The sequence below is a fragment of the Eurytemora carolleeae genome, unplaced genomic scaffold (genome assembly GCF_000591075.1).
Source record: "Eurytemora carolleeae unplaced genomic scaffold, Eaff_2.0 scaffold1070, whole genome shotgun sequence".
Classification (NCBI taxonomy): Eukaryota; Metazoa; Arthropoda; class Copepoda; order Calanoida; family Temoridae; genus Eurytemora; species Eurytemora carolleeae.
Window position 1 is genome coordinate 23,457 of NW_019396960.1, and position 18,200 is coordinate 41,656.

Here is an 18,200-nt window from a genome sequence, read left to right on the forward strand (position 1 = left end):
GCGTCGTTTAGTGGCTTATTTATTGATGTAATGACTCATTTTTCTATTGCAAATGTCGACGAATTTGTTTAGAACGGATATCAACTTTTAAGTGAAATGGGTTTCTTTGTACACTGCACAATGGCTGTGTTTCCTATTCATTAGACTATTTAAACTATAAGAGCCGTCTACCTATCTCACAGCACACTCAACTAAACAGAAGGTGAAGGTCAAATTAATGCTAATTCCTGGAACAACTTTCTGGCCTAACAGCTCCAAGTGGAGTTAACAGTTCTGTCAGTATTTCAGAAAGCTGTGACTTTCGATCACAATTTGACCCCTTATACATAATTTTATAGCCTTTTTCTTGTTTAACTTGTTGTTGGCATGTACATTTTGAATGAAAAAGTATAATTTAAACAAATCTGTAAGTTTAAAGATTGTTGAGTAATAGACGAGAACACGTTTGATTTCAAATAAAAGAAACCAAATGCTTCTCTCTCTGGTTAGTTCGGTGTGGCTCCTCTACTTTTATTTTACCCACAGGCAAGGATGTAATGCAAGGAAAGTTATTTCAGAGGTGAACGCATTTATTGTTCTGCAGTGTACTGTCTTTGGGCGGAAAAGTAAACACAAGACGGATGTCACAGCCTGACATGGAATCCACTTTCACAAAAATAATGTATGAAATATTCTGGTCATGGGAAATTATTATTTGAATTTTCAAAATTATCAAAATTAAATGCTTTTATCCTCCTCGGATCACTGTTGCATCTATTTTTGTTTACAAATTCCGTCCAGAAAGAAATGGTTTGACTATGTATGCAGAGTATATACGCAACCGCAATTAACTTTCCTTCCATTAGTACCTTGCGCACAGGTATGAGAAGAGACAAATTATGATTGAAAGCAGAAAAGATTTCTATCTAACGTGGAATTTACATTAGATCGACGTGACAGCAATCTGATTCTTATTGTATGTGTTATTTCCAAGGTGGAGTGTTTCATGACTAATAGTTTGTGCATTGAATTTTAAAAATAACTTTTCTTGCTTCAAATATCAAATAGAAAAGTGTTTGTGTTTGTAAACAAGAAGTAAAAATCCTAAATAATCCAAATAAATGGCAGGTTTATATTTCTAATTCTGTTGAAAAGAATTGTGTTTTTCTCTTTGTTGTAAAAAATAACCCTATTTTATAAGGATCAGTGATTATATAAACCCCTGAAACTGAATATAAAGAATAAGTTTGATATTTCTAGTTATATGATTGCATGTCAAGTAGGATATCTGTATATCCGTCGATATTGATCGTATCCAACTTATTTATTAATTACTCAAGGGAGCATCTGGTCTTCATGTACTCATGTAGACCATTAATACTGACGCTTCGCAACCAATTCTTGTGTGGCAACCACACATGTTAGTTGTTTTAAGAAAACAATCTGGTTTTGATATAGGAACAAGAGTTGTTTATCAATTTTACTTAATTTTACTCATACGATATTTTAAAGGGTTTAACGTTGTAAATCGGGCATCCCCTAGGGTAACTTAAACCTAAAAATCATCATTTTTTTTATCAAAATATTTTTTTTTCAGATTAAAAATGAAAAATGGCTGATTAATCTTGAACCTCTATTTTAAAGAAATAGTTTCAAAAATCAAGAATTTAAAGACGGGATTCTAGTTGAATAAGTTTAAAGGTGAATCAATTGGATTAAGTAAACCAAATATTACAGGGCGATCCTTATAATAATATATTTTCTTGAAGATTTCAAATAAACCTGTGAACTGAAAAATATTTATATTTATAAAAGTTTGTTCTTGAAGGTGGATATGGTGGAACCTTCTAATCCTAGTCTACACTTTCATGGCAGGAGATGGGTGAGGAGATGTTATATCATTTAATTATCTTTTTATTTGATGATTATCCAACCCCCCAGCCAGCTTTGAGAATCCAAATAATATTTTTCAATATCTATATAATTATTTCGGATATCAAATGAATATTTGAAATCATATTTTCCTTTTCCACTCCTGAGTGTCGAGTTAGCAGTTTAATTTCGATCTAATAAAAATTCAATCCGATCCAAATGAAATTTTTGTCTGATCTAACGAAAATTTCAATCCAATCTAACGAATATTTCAATCCGATCGAACGAAAATTTCAATCCGATCGAACGAAAATTTCAATCCGATCGAACGAAAATTTCAATCCGATCGAACAAAAATTTCAATCCGATCTAATGAAAATTTCAATCCGATCTAACAAAAATTTCAATCCGATTTAATGAAAATTTCAATCCGATCTAATGAAAATTTCAATCGTTCTCAAAGAAATTTCAATCCAATCTAATGAAAATTTCAATCGTTCTCAAAGAAATTTCAATCCAATCTAATGAAAATCTAATCTGATTTAAAGGAAATTTCAAGATCTCATTGAAATCTTAGTGAATATTTATAAGAAAATATGTATGCATCCTAAAATTGTATATTTCATTCCCTTCTCCGAAATATTTTCCCTTCTGAGTTAATTTAAATAGAACACTGTTTTTTTATTATTTTAAAATCTTTATTTCAGGAGCAAGTAATTCCAAACCCGACAAGGTTCCGGTCCTGGGATCTGCAGAGGAGAACCCTCTCTCCATCATCCCTGTATTTAGAACTAGTCTCAGGGTAACCATTCATCCTTGTATTTAGAACTAGTCTCAGGGTAACCATTCATCCCTGTATTTAGAACTAGTCTCAGGGTAACCATTCATCCCTGTATTTAGAACTAGTCTCAGGGTAACTATTCATCCCTGTATTTAGAGCTAGTCTCAGGATAAATATCCATCCCTGTGTTTAGAACTAGTCCCAGGGTAACCATTTATCCTTGTATTTAGAACTAGTCTCAGGGTAACCATTCATCTTTGTATTTGGAACTAGTCTCAGGGTAACCATTCATCCATGTATTTAGAACTAGTCTCAGGGTAGCCATTCATCCCTGAATATAGGGTAACCATTCATCCTTGTATTTAGAACTAGTCTCAGGGTAGCCATTCATGCCTGTATTTAGAGCTAGCGATGTTAACGCAATGTAGGAAATAGTGTTTTTGTTTAAATTGCAGTTTTTTTCATTTAAATTGTTGTAAAATCCTAATTGTCGTAAAAACTTAGTTTTATAACCAAAACATTTTAACTTCCAGTTACATAAAATTCCAAATTCTAAAATTGAATAAAGCTTTTTTTTTGCATTTTAATAAAAAGTGAATTCCTGTTTAGGAAAGTTACACTGTGAGTAAAAAAACAGTTTTAAAGTTAAAACCCAACTCTATTCTCTCTGTAGAGAGCAATATAGTGGACACTAGAGGGTTCTATGTCTTCAGAAAAACAGGTGACATATTTTATTTAAAGACCTGATTAACCATGAGTGATATAATCGATTAACAATAATGATATTTACCAAATTTGATCTCCAAAATACACCACAACACAACTAAAGCTAGCATATAGAAAATAGTTATGTTGACTGCAGACGTAGTATTAAGTGACTCTCTCAGCCTGATTATATTTCCGTTGTGAGACGTTTCCGTGGCGAGGAGTTTCCATAGCATATGGATAACATATGAAAACGCCTCACCGAGGAAACGTCTCACCACGGAAATGCCTCAAAAGTCGGACTCATAAAACTAATTTAATGTCGTCTTTTCTCATTTATTTATAGCATTGATTCAGGATAGGTTAGGTTGCGCCGCAGGCTACGGAGGTGGCCGAGCGCTGCGGCTTGGACGGGCTAGGCGTCCGTGCGCTGCGGCTAGGACAGGCCAGGGACCGAGCGCTGCGGCCATAGCTGTGAATGTCATTAGAATATAGTCTTTTTAATTTTAAGTTGAGTGAGGACGACATTAAATTAGTTTTATGAGTCCTTTTTTAGGGGCATTTCCATTTTTAGAGGTTTCCATTCTTTCCATAGCACAATGAAAGAAATCATCAATGTTAAGAATGATATCAATAAAAAGAAAAGTTTTTATAATTTTCTTTCAATTTGTTTTAAAGAGATCCGATAAATGTTTAATAGATTTATTCAGTACTTTAAAGGGTTGTTTAATAATAAATACCTTCTTCAAAAAAATATTGTTACAGGGTGTCCCAAAAAACATGGGAATTCAGTGACGAATTGGATATCGTTTTTGTTATGAATTAGCATTGTAATGCCTAATTTCAAAAGCCATAATATTATAATGTCTGCTAGAGTTTATTTTAAGGAAAGGGTAAAAGACTGTAAAGATGTGTCTATAACGTCTCCGCAAGATGAACAGTGAAGACGGACAAGTTTACTCTGTTTGAATACTGTAATTTTCTTGTTTTACTAAGTTCAACCATATGCAGTCAAAACATAAACAAACAAAATGTGAACATAGCAGACGAACTCTAACAGATTACAGCTTTCTCAGTAGGTATCACTATACTAAATCAAAGAATTATTTAAAAAGACGATATCGAATTCGTCACTAAATTCCCATGTTTATTGGGACACCCTGTATATTAGAGATCACAGGAGAGCTTTGTGAAATAGTTCTAAGCTATTAAAGCTCTCCTGCTGCAGTAGTTTTATATATTTTTAATGTACTAAAGTTTTGTTAATAACTGTTATGATTTATTATTACTGCAGTTAATATATGATTTAATTTGATAAATGGAATCATGTAATATTGGCTTTCTAATAAAATAAGTTTTCTATGGAATAAAGAAGTTGTGAACGTAATTTCAACTGACCCTCCTTCTAAAGAATTTCAGAATTCAACGCTTTTCCAGAAAAACGATCTTTATCATTTTTGCTTTTTTTGAAATGAAGGGTGAAGTGAAATAATAACTACAGTCCATTAAAACGTAACGTTTATTATTTAATCAGCTTTCTTCATGAAATTATTGATTTTTTGTTGTAAATATTACATATTTTTATTTTGTTTTTGTATAATTATAAAATGTATTCCATATTTCTATTATTATTATCATGCTTCCATACTGCGGCTGTTTACCAACTTGAAATTTGTCCAAAACTTGTCAAAACTTTTTACGTTTTTGTTTCATTTCTTATAAACTGTTTCGGTTCTTTGACAGTTGCTGCAACTTTTCTCAAATCCACTTCCTTTTCTTTTACTCAATATATAGATACAATCCACTTCCTTTATCTTTTACTCAATAAATGAATACAATCCACTTTCTTTTGTTTTACTCAATATATAGATACAATCCACTTCCTTTTCTTTTACTCAATATATAGATACAATCCACTTCTTTTTCCTTCTACTCAATATAAAGATACAATCCACTTCTTTTATCTTTTACTCAATATAAAGATACATTCCACTTCCTTTTTTCTTTTACTCAATATAAAGATACAATCCACTTCTTTTTTCTTTTACTTAATATATAAATACAATCCACTTCCTTTTCTTTTACTCAATATATAAATACAATCCACTTCCTTTTCTTTTACTTAATATATAGATACAATCCACTTCCTTTTCTTTTACTTAATATATAGATACAATCCACTTCCTTTATCTTTTACTCAATATATAAATGCAATCCACTTCCTTTTCTTTTACTCACTATATAGATACAATCCACTTCCTTTTCTTTTACTCAATATATAGATACAATTCACTTCCTTTTTCTTTTACTCAATATATAGATACAATCCACTTCCTTTATCTTTTACTCAATATATAGATACAATCACCTTCTATTATATTTTACTCAATATATAGATACAATCCACTTCCTTTCTTTTACTCGTATAAAGATACAATCCACTTTCTTTAGCTCTAATCAAGAATAAATGAATGAATGTTTTTTTTTTCTTTCAAAAATTATTATTTAAATCAATTTTCTGAATTGGAGTAGTTAAAAATAAATCCTTTTATATTTAAAAATATTTATTTATTATTTCCCTCTGAACATAAAGAAGATATAAATAAAAAAGTGTTCACACTATTTATTTATTTCCGGAGAAAACTAACTTTTTAAATGTTTAGGAAGTTTTCTATCCTGTTGCCTGGAGTTCAGGAAATACAGTTTTCTAAATATTTGAATATTTATTTATTATTATTTTCTTCATTCTTCTTCTTTCTACTTTCTTATCTTTTGTTTCTTTAAAGCTACAAGTTATTGTAGGGATGGGGAGGGGGTGCAAGTGCTCTCCCCCAATTTCCGACCTCGTTTTCATTAGTCGTTTTCTTTGATTTGTTAAATCTACTTCCTTGTTATATATTCTCTAATTTCAATATCTTACTCGATTTTTCTACTTTTTCCGTACTTTCTTAGCCCCCCCCCTCTTAGTCGTTTTCTGCGTCTTGGTCCTCTTGGTCCTCTTTCTTCTGTTCCTCCACAAACCCCCTCCTTTTCCTCTTAGTCCTCCTGGTCCTCCTAGTCCTAGATCCGGGTCCTCTTAGTCCTCGATCCTGGTCCTCTGAGTTCTCCTGTTCCTTCACCTACCCCCTCCTGGTCCTTCATCAACCCCCTCCTGGTCCTCTTCGTCCTCCTAGTCCTCTTAGTCCTCCTGTTCCTTCACCTACCCCCTCCTGGTCCTGTTCGTCCTTCTGGTCCTGTTCGTCCTCCTGGTCCTCTGCGTCCTTCTGGTCCTCTTAGTCCTCGTGTAACTTACACACCACCACTCCCCCCCCCCTCCTCCTGTTTCTGTTGTTGAATACCTGTACTGAGTACAGTGATGATGCTGGGAATGTTCTTGCAACTGTAGAAAACAAAATCAGATGTTTAGAAACTACAGCTTGGGTGAGTAAATAATGAATAATACAGGGTGTCCCAAAAAACATGGGAATTCAGTGACGAATTGGATATCGTCTTTGTTATGAATTAGCATGGTAATACCTAATTTCAAAAGCCATGATATTATTATGTCTGCCAGAGTTTATTTTATGAAAAGGGTAAAAAACTGTAAAGATGTGTCTATAATGTCTTCTCTAGATGAACAGTGAAGACGGACAAGTTTACTCTGTTTGTGTACTGCAATTTTCTTTTTTTACTAAGTACAGCCTTATGCAGTGAAAACATAAACAAACAAAATGTGAACATAGCAGACGAAACTGTTACAGATTACAGCTTTCTCAGTAGGTATCACTATACTAAATCAAAGAATTATTTAAAAAGACGATATCGAATTCGTCACTGAATTCCCATGTTTATTGGGACACCCTGTATCTAAATCAAATTAGATTGTAGAAATATACCTTTTTATTAAATCAATAAACTTGACCGCCGCAGCTATAATTTAAACCATACTTCATCACATAATACACTCTAGAAGACTATTTCGAATATAGCACCGGATTTTCTTTAAAGAAACTATTTTCAAATTTCCTCACATAAATCATTTTTAAATTTTCATAATATTTATAATCATACAAACCTGCAGCTTAGGGGTTTACCTTTAAAAAGATCTAAAATGACAAACAAATATTTAAAAATCTAGTGTCAACTTGTAATTTGTGTCATCTCTCGGAGACAAGCTCAGTGCCTCAAGAACCAATAGTAGGTCGGGAATCGTGCCAAGGTTTATTTCAACCAATAAGATTGCTAGACCAAACTACAGAAGAAGTAGTTTAACCAAATACATCTAGTTTAACTACTTCATAAATTTTTCAGAATATCATTTAGGAATCTAAACCTGATTTTCTGACCCAAAGCCTCAGATTTTTCAAACTATGCATTCTGTTAAATTAGTTTAAAATAACCAAGGTTTACAATATCAGGTTGTGAAGATTAAGGGATTAGCGAAGTTTGAGTTTGTGGCAACGACTCAATTCTTAAACATTTAACCATGGAAACATTTAAAACGTTTAAACATGATGCCTGACATTTTTTTTAGTTTTTGTTGGGGGGAGGGGAATAAGAGGTAGTGCGTGCGGTGTCAGTGAACTTAAAATACAGAATCCTAGATAAATAAATTTCTGAGTTTGATAATGAAAATATTTTTTGCGTAGTTTTCAGTTTTCAGTTTTTAGTTTTCAGTTTTCAGTTTTCAGTTTTCAGTTTTCAGTATCTATCTATCTATCTATCTATCTATCTATCTATCTATCTATCTCTCTATCTATCTATCTATCTATCTATCTATCTATCTATCTATCTATCTATCTATCTATTTATCTGTCTATCTATAAATCTATTAAGTTTCCGTATGTATCTAAATATCAATATCTTTATATCTATCTATTTTTTGATATTCATCTATCTATTTCTGTGTATATCTAACTATCTAATTTTATATATTTATCTATCTATCTCTATTTATCTAATTAATTAACTAGATTTTCCGCATTGGCCTTGAATTAAACCAAGGAATAGAATAAAGCGGTGAAAAACCAAATCCAGGATTCTTACTTTACAGTTGGGTTTTCCTCCTTTCTTCATTTCTCGTCGCCTCTTCGTTTCTCCTTTGTTTCCCTGGTTTCAATCATTGGTTTCCTTCCCTGGTTTCCCTTGTTTCCTTCCCTAGTTTCCCTGGTTCTTTTTGTGCCCTTGGTTCTTCTGTGTTTCCGTGGGGTTCCCTGGTTACCCGGTTTTCCTGGTTCCCTAAGGACCCTAGGTGTTTCAGTTCTTTTAATTCTCCTGGTTCCCGTAATTCTCCTGGTTCCCTTAATTCTCCTAGTTCAATTAATTCTATTGGTTTCCTTAATTCTCCTGGTTCCCTTAATTCTCCTGGTTCCATTAATTCTCCTGGTTCCTATCGTGAAAAGGTTACATTATTATCTAGCTTTTTAATTTAGATAAAATTGGGAGACTCCTCCGGAGACGTTGTTGCAACTCTAGTTCATCATTATAGGTAGGTATCCACACAACCAATACAGGTTGGGTGGGTTCAGATATCTAGACGAATACAAATAATTAAAACAATTTATAGAAAACTAAATATATTATTAACCATAATTATACAAATAACTAATCAGATAATTATCATTAATTAGGCAAACAAGCTCTGAATCTATCATCTACTTGTTGGTCTAGGAAGCTAATTATCCTAAAGGAATTGAGTTTTTGTAAAAAACTCTGATTTTCTAATTTCAATACTTGCAACCCAATGTCGTAGACCTTTAATATTTTAAACTATGAATGATATTAGATCAAATAATGTAAGTTTGAAATATCAAAGGTTTACATCATAAGGTTACAGAGATGTAGGTGTTACAAAAACTGAATTTGTGGCAAAGACTCAATTCCTTTGAAATACTATCAATTTTTTATCAGGATTAAAGTCATGATATAATTTTATTAATATTTAAATCTATATGAAATCCTATTTATTATCATTTATAACATATATATATATATATATCCAATAATCAATATTGTAATTGTTTATCAAATCTATCATATAATTATCATAAATTTGTGATTTATATTTTAATCCATTAAAATATATTATTTTAAGTAATTAATTAACAAATCATTATCGTATTAATTAATTAGTTTAATTTATCATCTAGTTATTATCAATATCATAAAAAACAATTAATTTACAAATCATTATCTTATTATTATTATTAGCCATTTAAAAATGTCCTTGTTGGTTACATATTTCCTTTTATTGTTCTTAAATTAAAATTCTGTCAGATTTAGATCAGATAAAAACTTAAATAGACTAATTATCAAATTAAAGAACTCGAAATTAAATATATTTCTTAGATTAAACAGTTTTGGCCCAAAAGTATATTTTGAAACCAAGGCGTAAGAAAAATAAGCTCAACACAATTAAATTATGATCACCTCAAATAAAAAAAAAAATTATAACAATTTATTTTTAAATTATAACAATCTATTTTTAGAGGGAAAAACAGCAAAGTGTTTATTTACATTCACCAGGTAATTATTTAAAAAGCAAAAAGTTTTTTTTAAAGTAAAATTTGTAAAATTTTATTTATTATTTAGGATCCTCTTCCTTTAGAAGAAACAGAATGCTCAAGACGAAATCCAAATATCAAGGGAAAAAAATCAAATAAATTTAAAGTTTTTATGCTTAAAAAAGTGTTTAGAATTAGCATAAATATTTCTAAGGATCCCGAAAAAGAGAAAATTCTCCGAATTCTGGACTATATAAAATATCCAATTAAAAAAAGGAAGTAGTATTGCAGCCAACAAGCCGTAAATCGTAAAAATTACCCTAATACAACATTCTAATTCTGACTCGAAATTATTATATTAAGTATTGTTCTAATTTTTTTTCGGTAAAAAAATTAAAAAATGAGAATTCGGAAATTTGTTTATAAATTTTTTATAAAATTTTTCAAATATAGGACTACCCCCCCTCAACTGCAATCCTTTATTGAGTTAAGATTGCTCTTTTTCAAGTAAATTTTGTTGAGGACTATGTAATAGTGTTGAAATATAAAAGATACAAATTTTCAAAATATTCCCCCCCCCCTCCGCCCCGCAACTTCAACCCTCCGTCTAAAATATTGTAAAATCTTTATTGGATTAATTTTTGTTTCTGTTTCTTTTAGTTTTCTAGTGGTAGCAAGATATGTTAGATTATGCGGACACAATACATCAGTTTTTATTCAAATTTAAGCAAAATATCAGCACACCAACCACATTTCTTATATATATATACATACAATATATATATGCACTAAACTAAAATATCAACAAACCAACCATGCATTTCTTTTATATGTACACTAAACTAAAATATTTTATAGTAGAATTTTGGAATATAAATGGCTTGGCATGAACCCCAAAAAAGGCTTATTAGTAAGTCTATTTGAAATTATACAAATGAAAATCTAAAATAATATTTCATTCATTCTGAAATGTACAGCAGTTATACATATTCGCCTTGTCCGGGCGCTGGTTCGTTGGTTTATTTGGATCCAAAACCGAGTCGAATTTTTGTGTGTGAATTTAATACCTACAAGGTAGTTTCTTTGTCGATTAGGATAAAAAAGTATGATATATCAATAACATTGTTTTTCTAAGTAGCTGACAAGTATATTGATATAATTCGTCGGTTAATACGAGAAATCCGCTAAATTGTCTTAGCGGCATTTTTTTTATAAATAATGCAAAAAACTTATAAGGAATTATATAAAAACAGACAGGGGAACTATCACATTAAAACCATTAATTTTACAGTATTCAAACCCTTCTTCGATTGACAAAAATAAATAAAACATTAAAAACTTTTTTTTAAATTTTGATTTTATAAAAATCAGGTTGTGGGAGACATAGGGTCTCATCAGTTCTATTTCAAAATGGCTGATAAAAAGATTGCTCAGGTTTGTAAAATGAAAAGACCAAGAAGAAATTGCACTTTTTCATCTTTCTGACGTGATATAACCAACTCAACTGGAAAAATTGTGACATGGAAGAGACACTTTCATACATTTAAACACAAACTTAATCCTCACAAAGAATTCGAGCGTTTTTTAGGATCTTTGTCACAAACTCAAATGTTCTAATTTCAATATCTTTGCAACCTGATGGGGTTAACACATGATATTTCAAGCTTAGATAAATTTATGGTTTGAAATATCTAGGGTCAACGACATTGGGTTGCTAAGATATTGGAATTAGAAAATCAGAGTTTGTGACAAAGACTCAATTACTTTTCTTGAATTACGCCGCCCTGAACTAAACTTTTAAAACAATTTTAATTTGTAAAAATAAACTGTACAGTGTACAACATTGTTTCTGTACAGGTACAGCGGAGCACGGAGAACCAAATGTACAGCCTTGAAGTTGGACCTAATACCGATATTGCCTTTATCACAATATGTACAGCAGCCATAGATCTTATTCATCTTAGATCCTCACTTACTCCGTTAGGTAACATAGATAGAAATATATTTTCAATAAATGTGGAACTAACATCTACTTTTTTACTCTACAGAGGTTTGGTCCATCACCATCACTGAATTTTAAATTTATATAGATCTTATTCATCTTAGATCCTCACTTACTCCATTAGGTAACATAGATCTTATTCATCTTAGATCCTCACTTACTCCCTTAGGTAACATAGATATAATTCATCTTAGATCCTCACTTACTCCGTTAGGTAACATAGATCTTATTGATCTTAGATTCTCACTTACTTCATTAGGTAACATAGATCTAATTCATCATAGATCCTCACTTACTTCATTAGGTAACATAGATATAATTCATCTTAGATTCTCACTTACTCCCTTAGGTAACATATAGATCTTATTCATCTTAGATCCTCACTTACTCCATTAGGTAACTTAGATCTTATTCATCTTAGGTTCTCACTTACTCCATTAGGTAACATAAAGATCTTATTCATCTTAGATCCTCACTTACTCCGTTATGTAACATATAGATCTTATTCATCTTAGATCCTCACTTACTCCATTATGTAACATAGATCTTATTCATCTTAGATCCTCACTTACTCCATTAGGTAACATATAGATCTTATTCATCTTAGATCCTCACTTACTCCATTATGTAACATAGATCTTATTCATCTTAGATCCTCACTTACTCCATTAGGTAACATACACCTTATTCATCTTAGATCCTCACTTATTCCATTAGGTAACATAGACCTTATTCATCTTAGATCCTCACTTACTCCATTAGATAACATAGATCTTATTCATCTTAGGTTCTCACTTACTTCATTAAGTAGCATATAGATCTTATTCATCTTAGATTCTCACTTACTCCATTAGGTAACATAGATCTAATTCATCATAGATCCATTCTCTGCTATGGGTTAAGATAAGTAATGCCTTCTTTTTTTTTTTTTTTTACAATTTTGGCAAAATGTAAGTAAAATACAGCCAGGGCAAAATCCTCGAATTTCTTGTATTTGACAGTTCAATTTTATAACTTTGTTCTTATATTGTTTCTACAGATTACATAGATATTAGATAGGACAAACCAAGTCGTATTTGTTTCCATTTTGAAACTTCCAGATCGAGAGCTTACTCTTCGGACTTTGGTGTTTTATGGAAATTCTTATGAAAGGGTTTTGAGAATGAACGAGAATCACAAGGATGTTATTAGCTCTCGAAACCTTATAAAAGATACTTTTGAGCATTTCCCTGTTTAGATCTTTGCTGTTGCTTCTTTGGATCCGAGTTTATTGACGAGGAGCCTGAAGATGAAGAGACTGATTGAATCAGAACCTCGGAGCTCTTCCCTAAAGACCAAGACCAAGATCTAAATCAAGACAAGATCAAGATCTAAATCAAGACCAAGATAAAGATCAAGATCAAGATCAAGATCAAGGCTAAGATCAAGATCAAACCTAGATATTTAGTCTGTTCAGAACAGATTTACTCTGCTCCTTTGCCTTATCTTCAATTAATATATTTTGCATTTGTCCGACGTATTTCCCTGTTGAAATTCCTAGTTTAATCTCCCGTGATATTTATAGTTTAATCTCTTTTTCATGTTAAATTATCTGATAACAATGATCATAACTGAATATTCAGATCCTGGCCAAAAACTTAACATCCAAACATGTTTCAAACAGCTGGGAAAATCCAAGATTAAACCTGGTTCAAATATGGTTAAATCATGATCGATCTTAACATGGTCCAAACAGGAACCAAACTTATTCCAAACATGGTCCAAACTTATTCCAAACATGGTCCAAACATGGTCCAAACATGGTCCAACTCCAAACATGAATCAAACTTAATCCCATGCCTGCATGGTTTAAACCTGGTGCAAACTTGGTTTACAAATGGTCCGAACCAAATTCAAACTTGTTTTGGAAACCTTTCCTCAACCAAAATTTGTTTAAACCCTAAATTAACGGAGGCAAACATTTTAGAAATCCAACGTATAGAAACCGCTACGTATAGCAACAAAGCGTATTTTCCGGGAGAACATTTTTTATATTTTTGAGAAATTAAATAATCAGTGTGAAGTAGATATAATTTTCATAAAATCCTTTTATTTAAATGGTAACACGGAATTTTATTTAATCATATTAGCATTACCAAAGAACTTTTTTTATGTTTTTGAGAAATTTTTTTTTTTTTGTAAAAATAAGCTGTAGAGTGAAGATATCATTTTCATAAGATAGTAACAAAAAATAATAACACACAATTTTATTTAAGGGTGTAAGCATTCATTTATGATGTCAGTACATAATAAACAGAGAGAGCAGTACAAATGTACACATTAATCTAGTTAGCTGTATAGTGTCTAGGATATGTTAAATAAAAATAATGATATTGATAATAATAAGCTACAATGTTTTACAAAAAAGTTTAATTTCTCTAAAATATAAAAATATTCTCCCTACCTAGCGGTTTCTATACGTTCTGTTTCTTTAATGTTTGACTTCAAATTAACCTTGTTTAAACCTAAATCAAACTTTATCTGTACACAGCTGTTTTTAAATGGTCTGGACCTGGATCAATGTTAAATAATATTCTTATAAAAAAGATGATTAAAACCCCGGCACAAAACTAGTTCAAACCTGGTCCAAACCAGGCTCAATCTCAATCTGCAAACCAGACTAAAGGTTGAGCCAAATGTAAATTTTCTTTTTATTCACTTAGAATAAATCTTCTCCGAGTCTGGTGGTCTATAGACCTAGAGACCATACTGGTCTAAACCATAGACCCGGAGAATAAGATTATTTATGTTCTTCTATTCTATTCATAACCTTATAAACCCATGCGGAGATAATCTAGAAACTAATAAGAAAATCTGGAATCCTTTGGAGAAAACCATTTCTGATGGTTTTGTTTTCATTTGCGCATCAATATATTTTATATCAAGATAAACAAAGAGAGAGGAGGGAGGGGGGGGGGGAATGCAGGACAGTTGGGAGATTCACACCTAGCAAAATGTTGAAAACGTTTATTTAAAAAATATTCTTTTCTTCCTGAATCCCCGCTCTTTTAATCCGAGCCCTCCCTAATAATCTTTTAAATTCAAGAATTTTTCATAAACAAAGTAAATCGATACAAATGCTAACTTTAAGCAATCGCTTTTCTAATATCAATCCTTAAGTGGCTTCATTAACTTCGCATTCAATCTTCAGCAAACTGACAATTAAAAAATCTGGCCTGAGTTTAGTATTTGTGTTGTACTCGACTCAAACCAAATAATTTAGGTTTTGTTTTAGCATGAAGAACACATGATTTTATGTACATTATCAATCAGAGTGTTTTCGTCCCTAACCCTGCAGTTAGACACTCCTTCATTACATTATATATGATATGAAAAATAAAATAAATATCCAATTGCAGTTTATAATAAATATCCATCTGCAGTTTATAATAAATATCCAATTGCAATTTTATCTTGTAAATTCTTTTTATCTACTTTTTGATTCTTAAAGGAATGGTAGTCGTCATTGCAATTGAACATGATAGTGTATAGTGTCCAATTTACACCTGTGCTTTTTAAACCTATTTCGGAGTAAAAATAATGTAGTTATCACTCCTTTTCTATCTTAAAACTGATTAATTTATTAAGATACAGGTTTAAAGGTACCGTTGTAAATCGGACGTGTCCCTCTAAACCGGAGGGTTACCTGAAATTATGTTGGCAATCTCTTTAAGCTATAATATGCAAACATGTACTGCATCGATGGCATCTTGATAACAGTAACAGTGTGCAGAGGAAGAATTTAAAAAGATTAAGAAAAAACTAAACTATGTTTTGTTCTACTAAGTTTAGATTGCCTAGAACGCAGACACACTTTCAGAGATTATAACTGAAACAAATTAATGGGACCGTCCACGTAATTTCCAGTGTCAGCTAGACCCTTGTTTATGAGCAAATATGATTAATTTTTTATAGGTTTCTATATAATAAAACTTTTTTTTGAGGGAACCCGTGCAGGTACCCTGGTGGTAACATATTAGGCGAAAAAAAGAAGGTTTTTTTTGATAGATTTTTTTTCTTTAAAAATAGTTTTTTTTCCACCGGCAACGGTGGACACTTCAGCTAGTATAAATAGTATTCAATTGCGGTTTTTGTAAAAGTAAAGTGCGGATTTATGTCAGCCGAGACAATGAAGGAAGAAAATCGATACATCCCTCATTTTTAATCCAATAAAGGGCAACGTTCTAATTGAGGAACACTTGAAATTATGTGTACAGTTCCTTTAATATAACAGTTCCTTTAATATAATAGTTCCTTTAATATAACAGTTCCTTTAATATAACAGTTCCTTTAATATTATAGTTCCTTTAATATAACAGTTCCTTTAATATAACAGTTCCTTTAATATAATAGTTCCTTTAATATAACAGTTCCTTTAATATAACAGTTTCCAAGACCTGCAGATTCGTTCTCTTTTCATGTTTCAACCATTCAATTCTTCTCCTCACAAGTATGTAACAAATTGTACAAAATGTAAAAAGTTCAAAAATAAACGATTAATCATCTCTCTTAGTCAGTTGCAATGCACACTTAATTGTTGCTAAACAGGAATAAGAACTAAAGATTTTACAGATTTCTTTGTTTACATTGGTGGATATACAAATATTTTCAAATTGAATTCTTTAACCTTCCCTGATGTGAATTTGAACTATAAGACAAGCCAAATATATAATATATACAGGGTTACCCACAAAGAATGAGACTGTACAGACGGCGAACTGAAAACTTGACGATTCCAAGGTCGAATTATCTCTTTATATTGCCTTTCCATTGATTGGGCAAATAAAAAACAATTTGTAGGGAATCATGGATATAAGAAAACAGACAGTATAAATTCCGTACAGTCGTCCTTTCATCCTTTGTGGGTTACCCTGTTTATTCCCTGTATTCCTTAAAAATGTCCTTACCCCTGAATTATTCCTAACTACCCACTATCCAACTAAGTACACGGAAGTAAGATTTAGTTAGGAATACAGGGATAGATCACTGCTCAGTATAAAAGAAGTTTGTTTGAAGAATCATGATAAGTGTGAATGAATTGTTTAATTGTTATATAGAGTTAGTTTACAGATTAAAGTCGAGAAATGCCACCGATTAATAATTAATTTGATAAGGATTTTTCGCACTTTTAAAATATTTTCCAAGTACTGCAAAGTTGTGACGTATTTTAACAAAATGGAAAAGCACAAATTTAAAGATATTGAGCAGTCCTTTTCTTGAGTTTTAAGTCCATGTTGCAAATATCTGCAGTATTTTCTCATTCTTTTTGTGATTACGTCTGTTTCACGAGATTGCTTTCGCTTGCAGAGATAAAGATAAAGAAGAAGGTAGACCAAGATAAAGATAAAGGTAGACCAAGATAAACATAAAGATAAAGGTAGACCAAGATAAAGATAAAGATAAAGATAGACCAAGATGAAGATAAAGGTAGACCAAGATAAAGATAAAGATAGGTAGACCAAGATAAAGATGAAGGTAGACAAAGATAAAGATAACGGTAGACCAAGATAAAAATTAAGGTAGACCGAGATAACAATAAAAGAAGACCAAGATAAGATGAAGGTAGACCAAGATAAAGATGAAGATGAAGGTAGACCAAGATAAAGATAAAGGTAGACCAAGATAAAGATAAAGGTAGACCAAGATAAAGATAAAGATAAAGGTAGACCAAGATAAAGATGAAGATAAAGGTAGACCAAGATAAAGATAAAGATAAAGGTAGACCAAGATGAAGATAAATGAAGGTAGACCAAGATAAAGATGAAGGTAGACCAAGATAAAAATGAAGGTAGACCAAGATAAAGATGAAGGAAGACCAAGATAAAAATAAAGGTAGACCAAGATAACGATGAAGGTAGACCAAGATAAAGATGAAGGTAGACCAAGATAAAGATAAAGATGAAGGTAGACCAAGAAAACGATGAAGGTAGACCAAGATAAAAATGAAGGTACACCAAGATAAAGATGAAGGTAGACCAAGATAAAGATAAAGGTAGAGGTAGACCAAGATAAAGATAAAGGTAGAACAAGATGAAGATAAAGGTAGACCAAGATAAAGATAAAGATAAAGGTAGACCAAGATAAAGATAAAGATAAAGGTAGACCAAGATAAAGATAAAGGTAGACCAAGATAAAGATAAAGGTAGACCAAGATAAAGATAAAGATAAAGGTAGACCAAGATAAAGATAAAGGTAGACCAAGATAAAGATAAAGGTAGACCAAGATAAAGATAAAGATAAAGGTAGACCAAGATAAAGATAAAGGTAGACCAAGATAAAGATAAAGGTAGACCAAGATAAAGATAAAGATAAAGGTAGACCAAGATAAAGATAAAGGTAG

General features: G+C 31.4%; 1 protein-coding gene across 1 annotated transcript; it reads left to right on the top strand.

Moving 5' to 3' along the window:
* Nucleotides 1–1,580: 1,580 nt before the first annotated feature.
* Nucleotides 1,581–13,819, top strand: LOC111710525 (uncharacterized). Its single transcript, XM_023484626.1, has 12 exons — nt 1,581–1,680; nt 1,808–1,861; nt 2,559–2,653; nt 3,242–3,353; nt 6,001–6,031; nt 6,691–6,757; nt 8,749–8,804; nt 9,805–9,841; nt 9,908–9,961; nt 11,191–11,253; nt 11,677–11,803; nt 13,059–13,819. Exons 2-12 carry the CDS (start codon nt 1,858–1,860, stop codon nt 13,124–13,126), a joined length of 714 nt encoding a protein of 237 aa, XP_023340394.1. The 5' UTR covers nt 1,581–1,680; nt 1,808–1,857; the 3' UTR covers nt 13,127–13,819.
* Nucleotides 13,820–18,200: the final 4,381 nt, after the last annotated feature.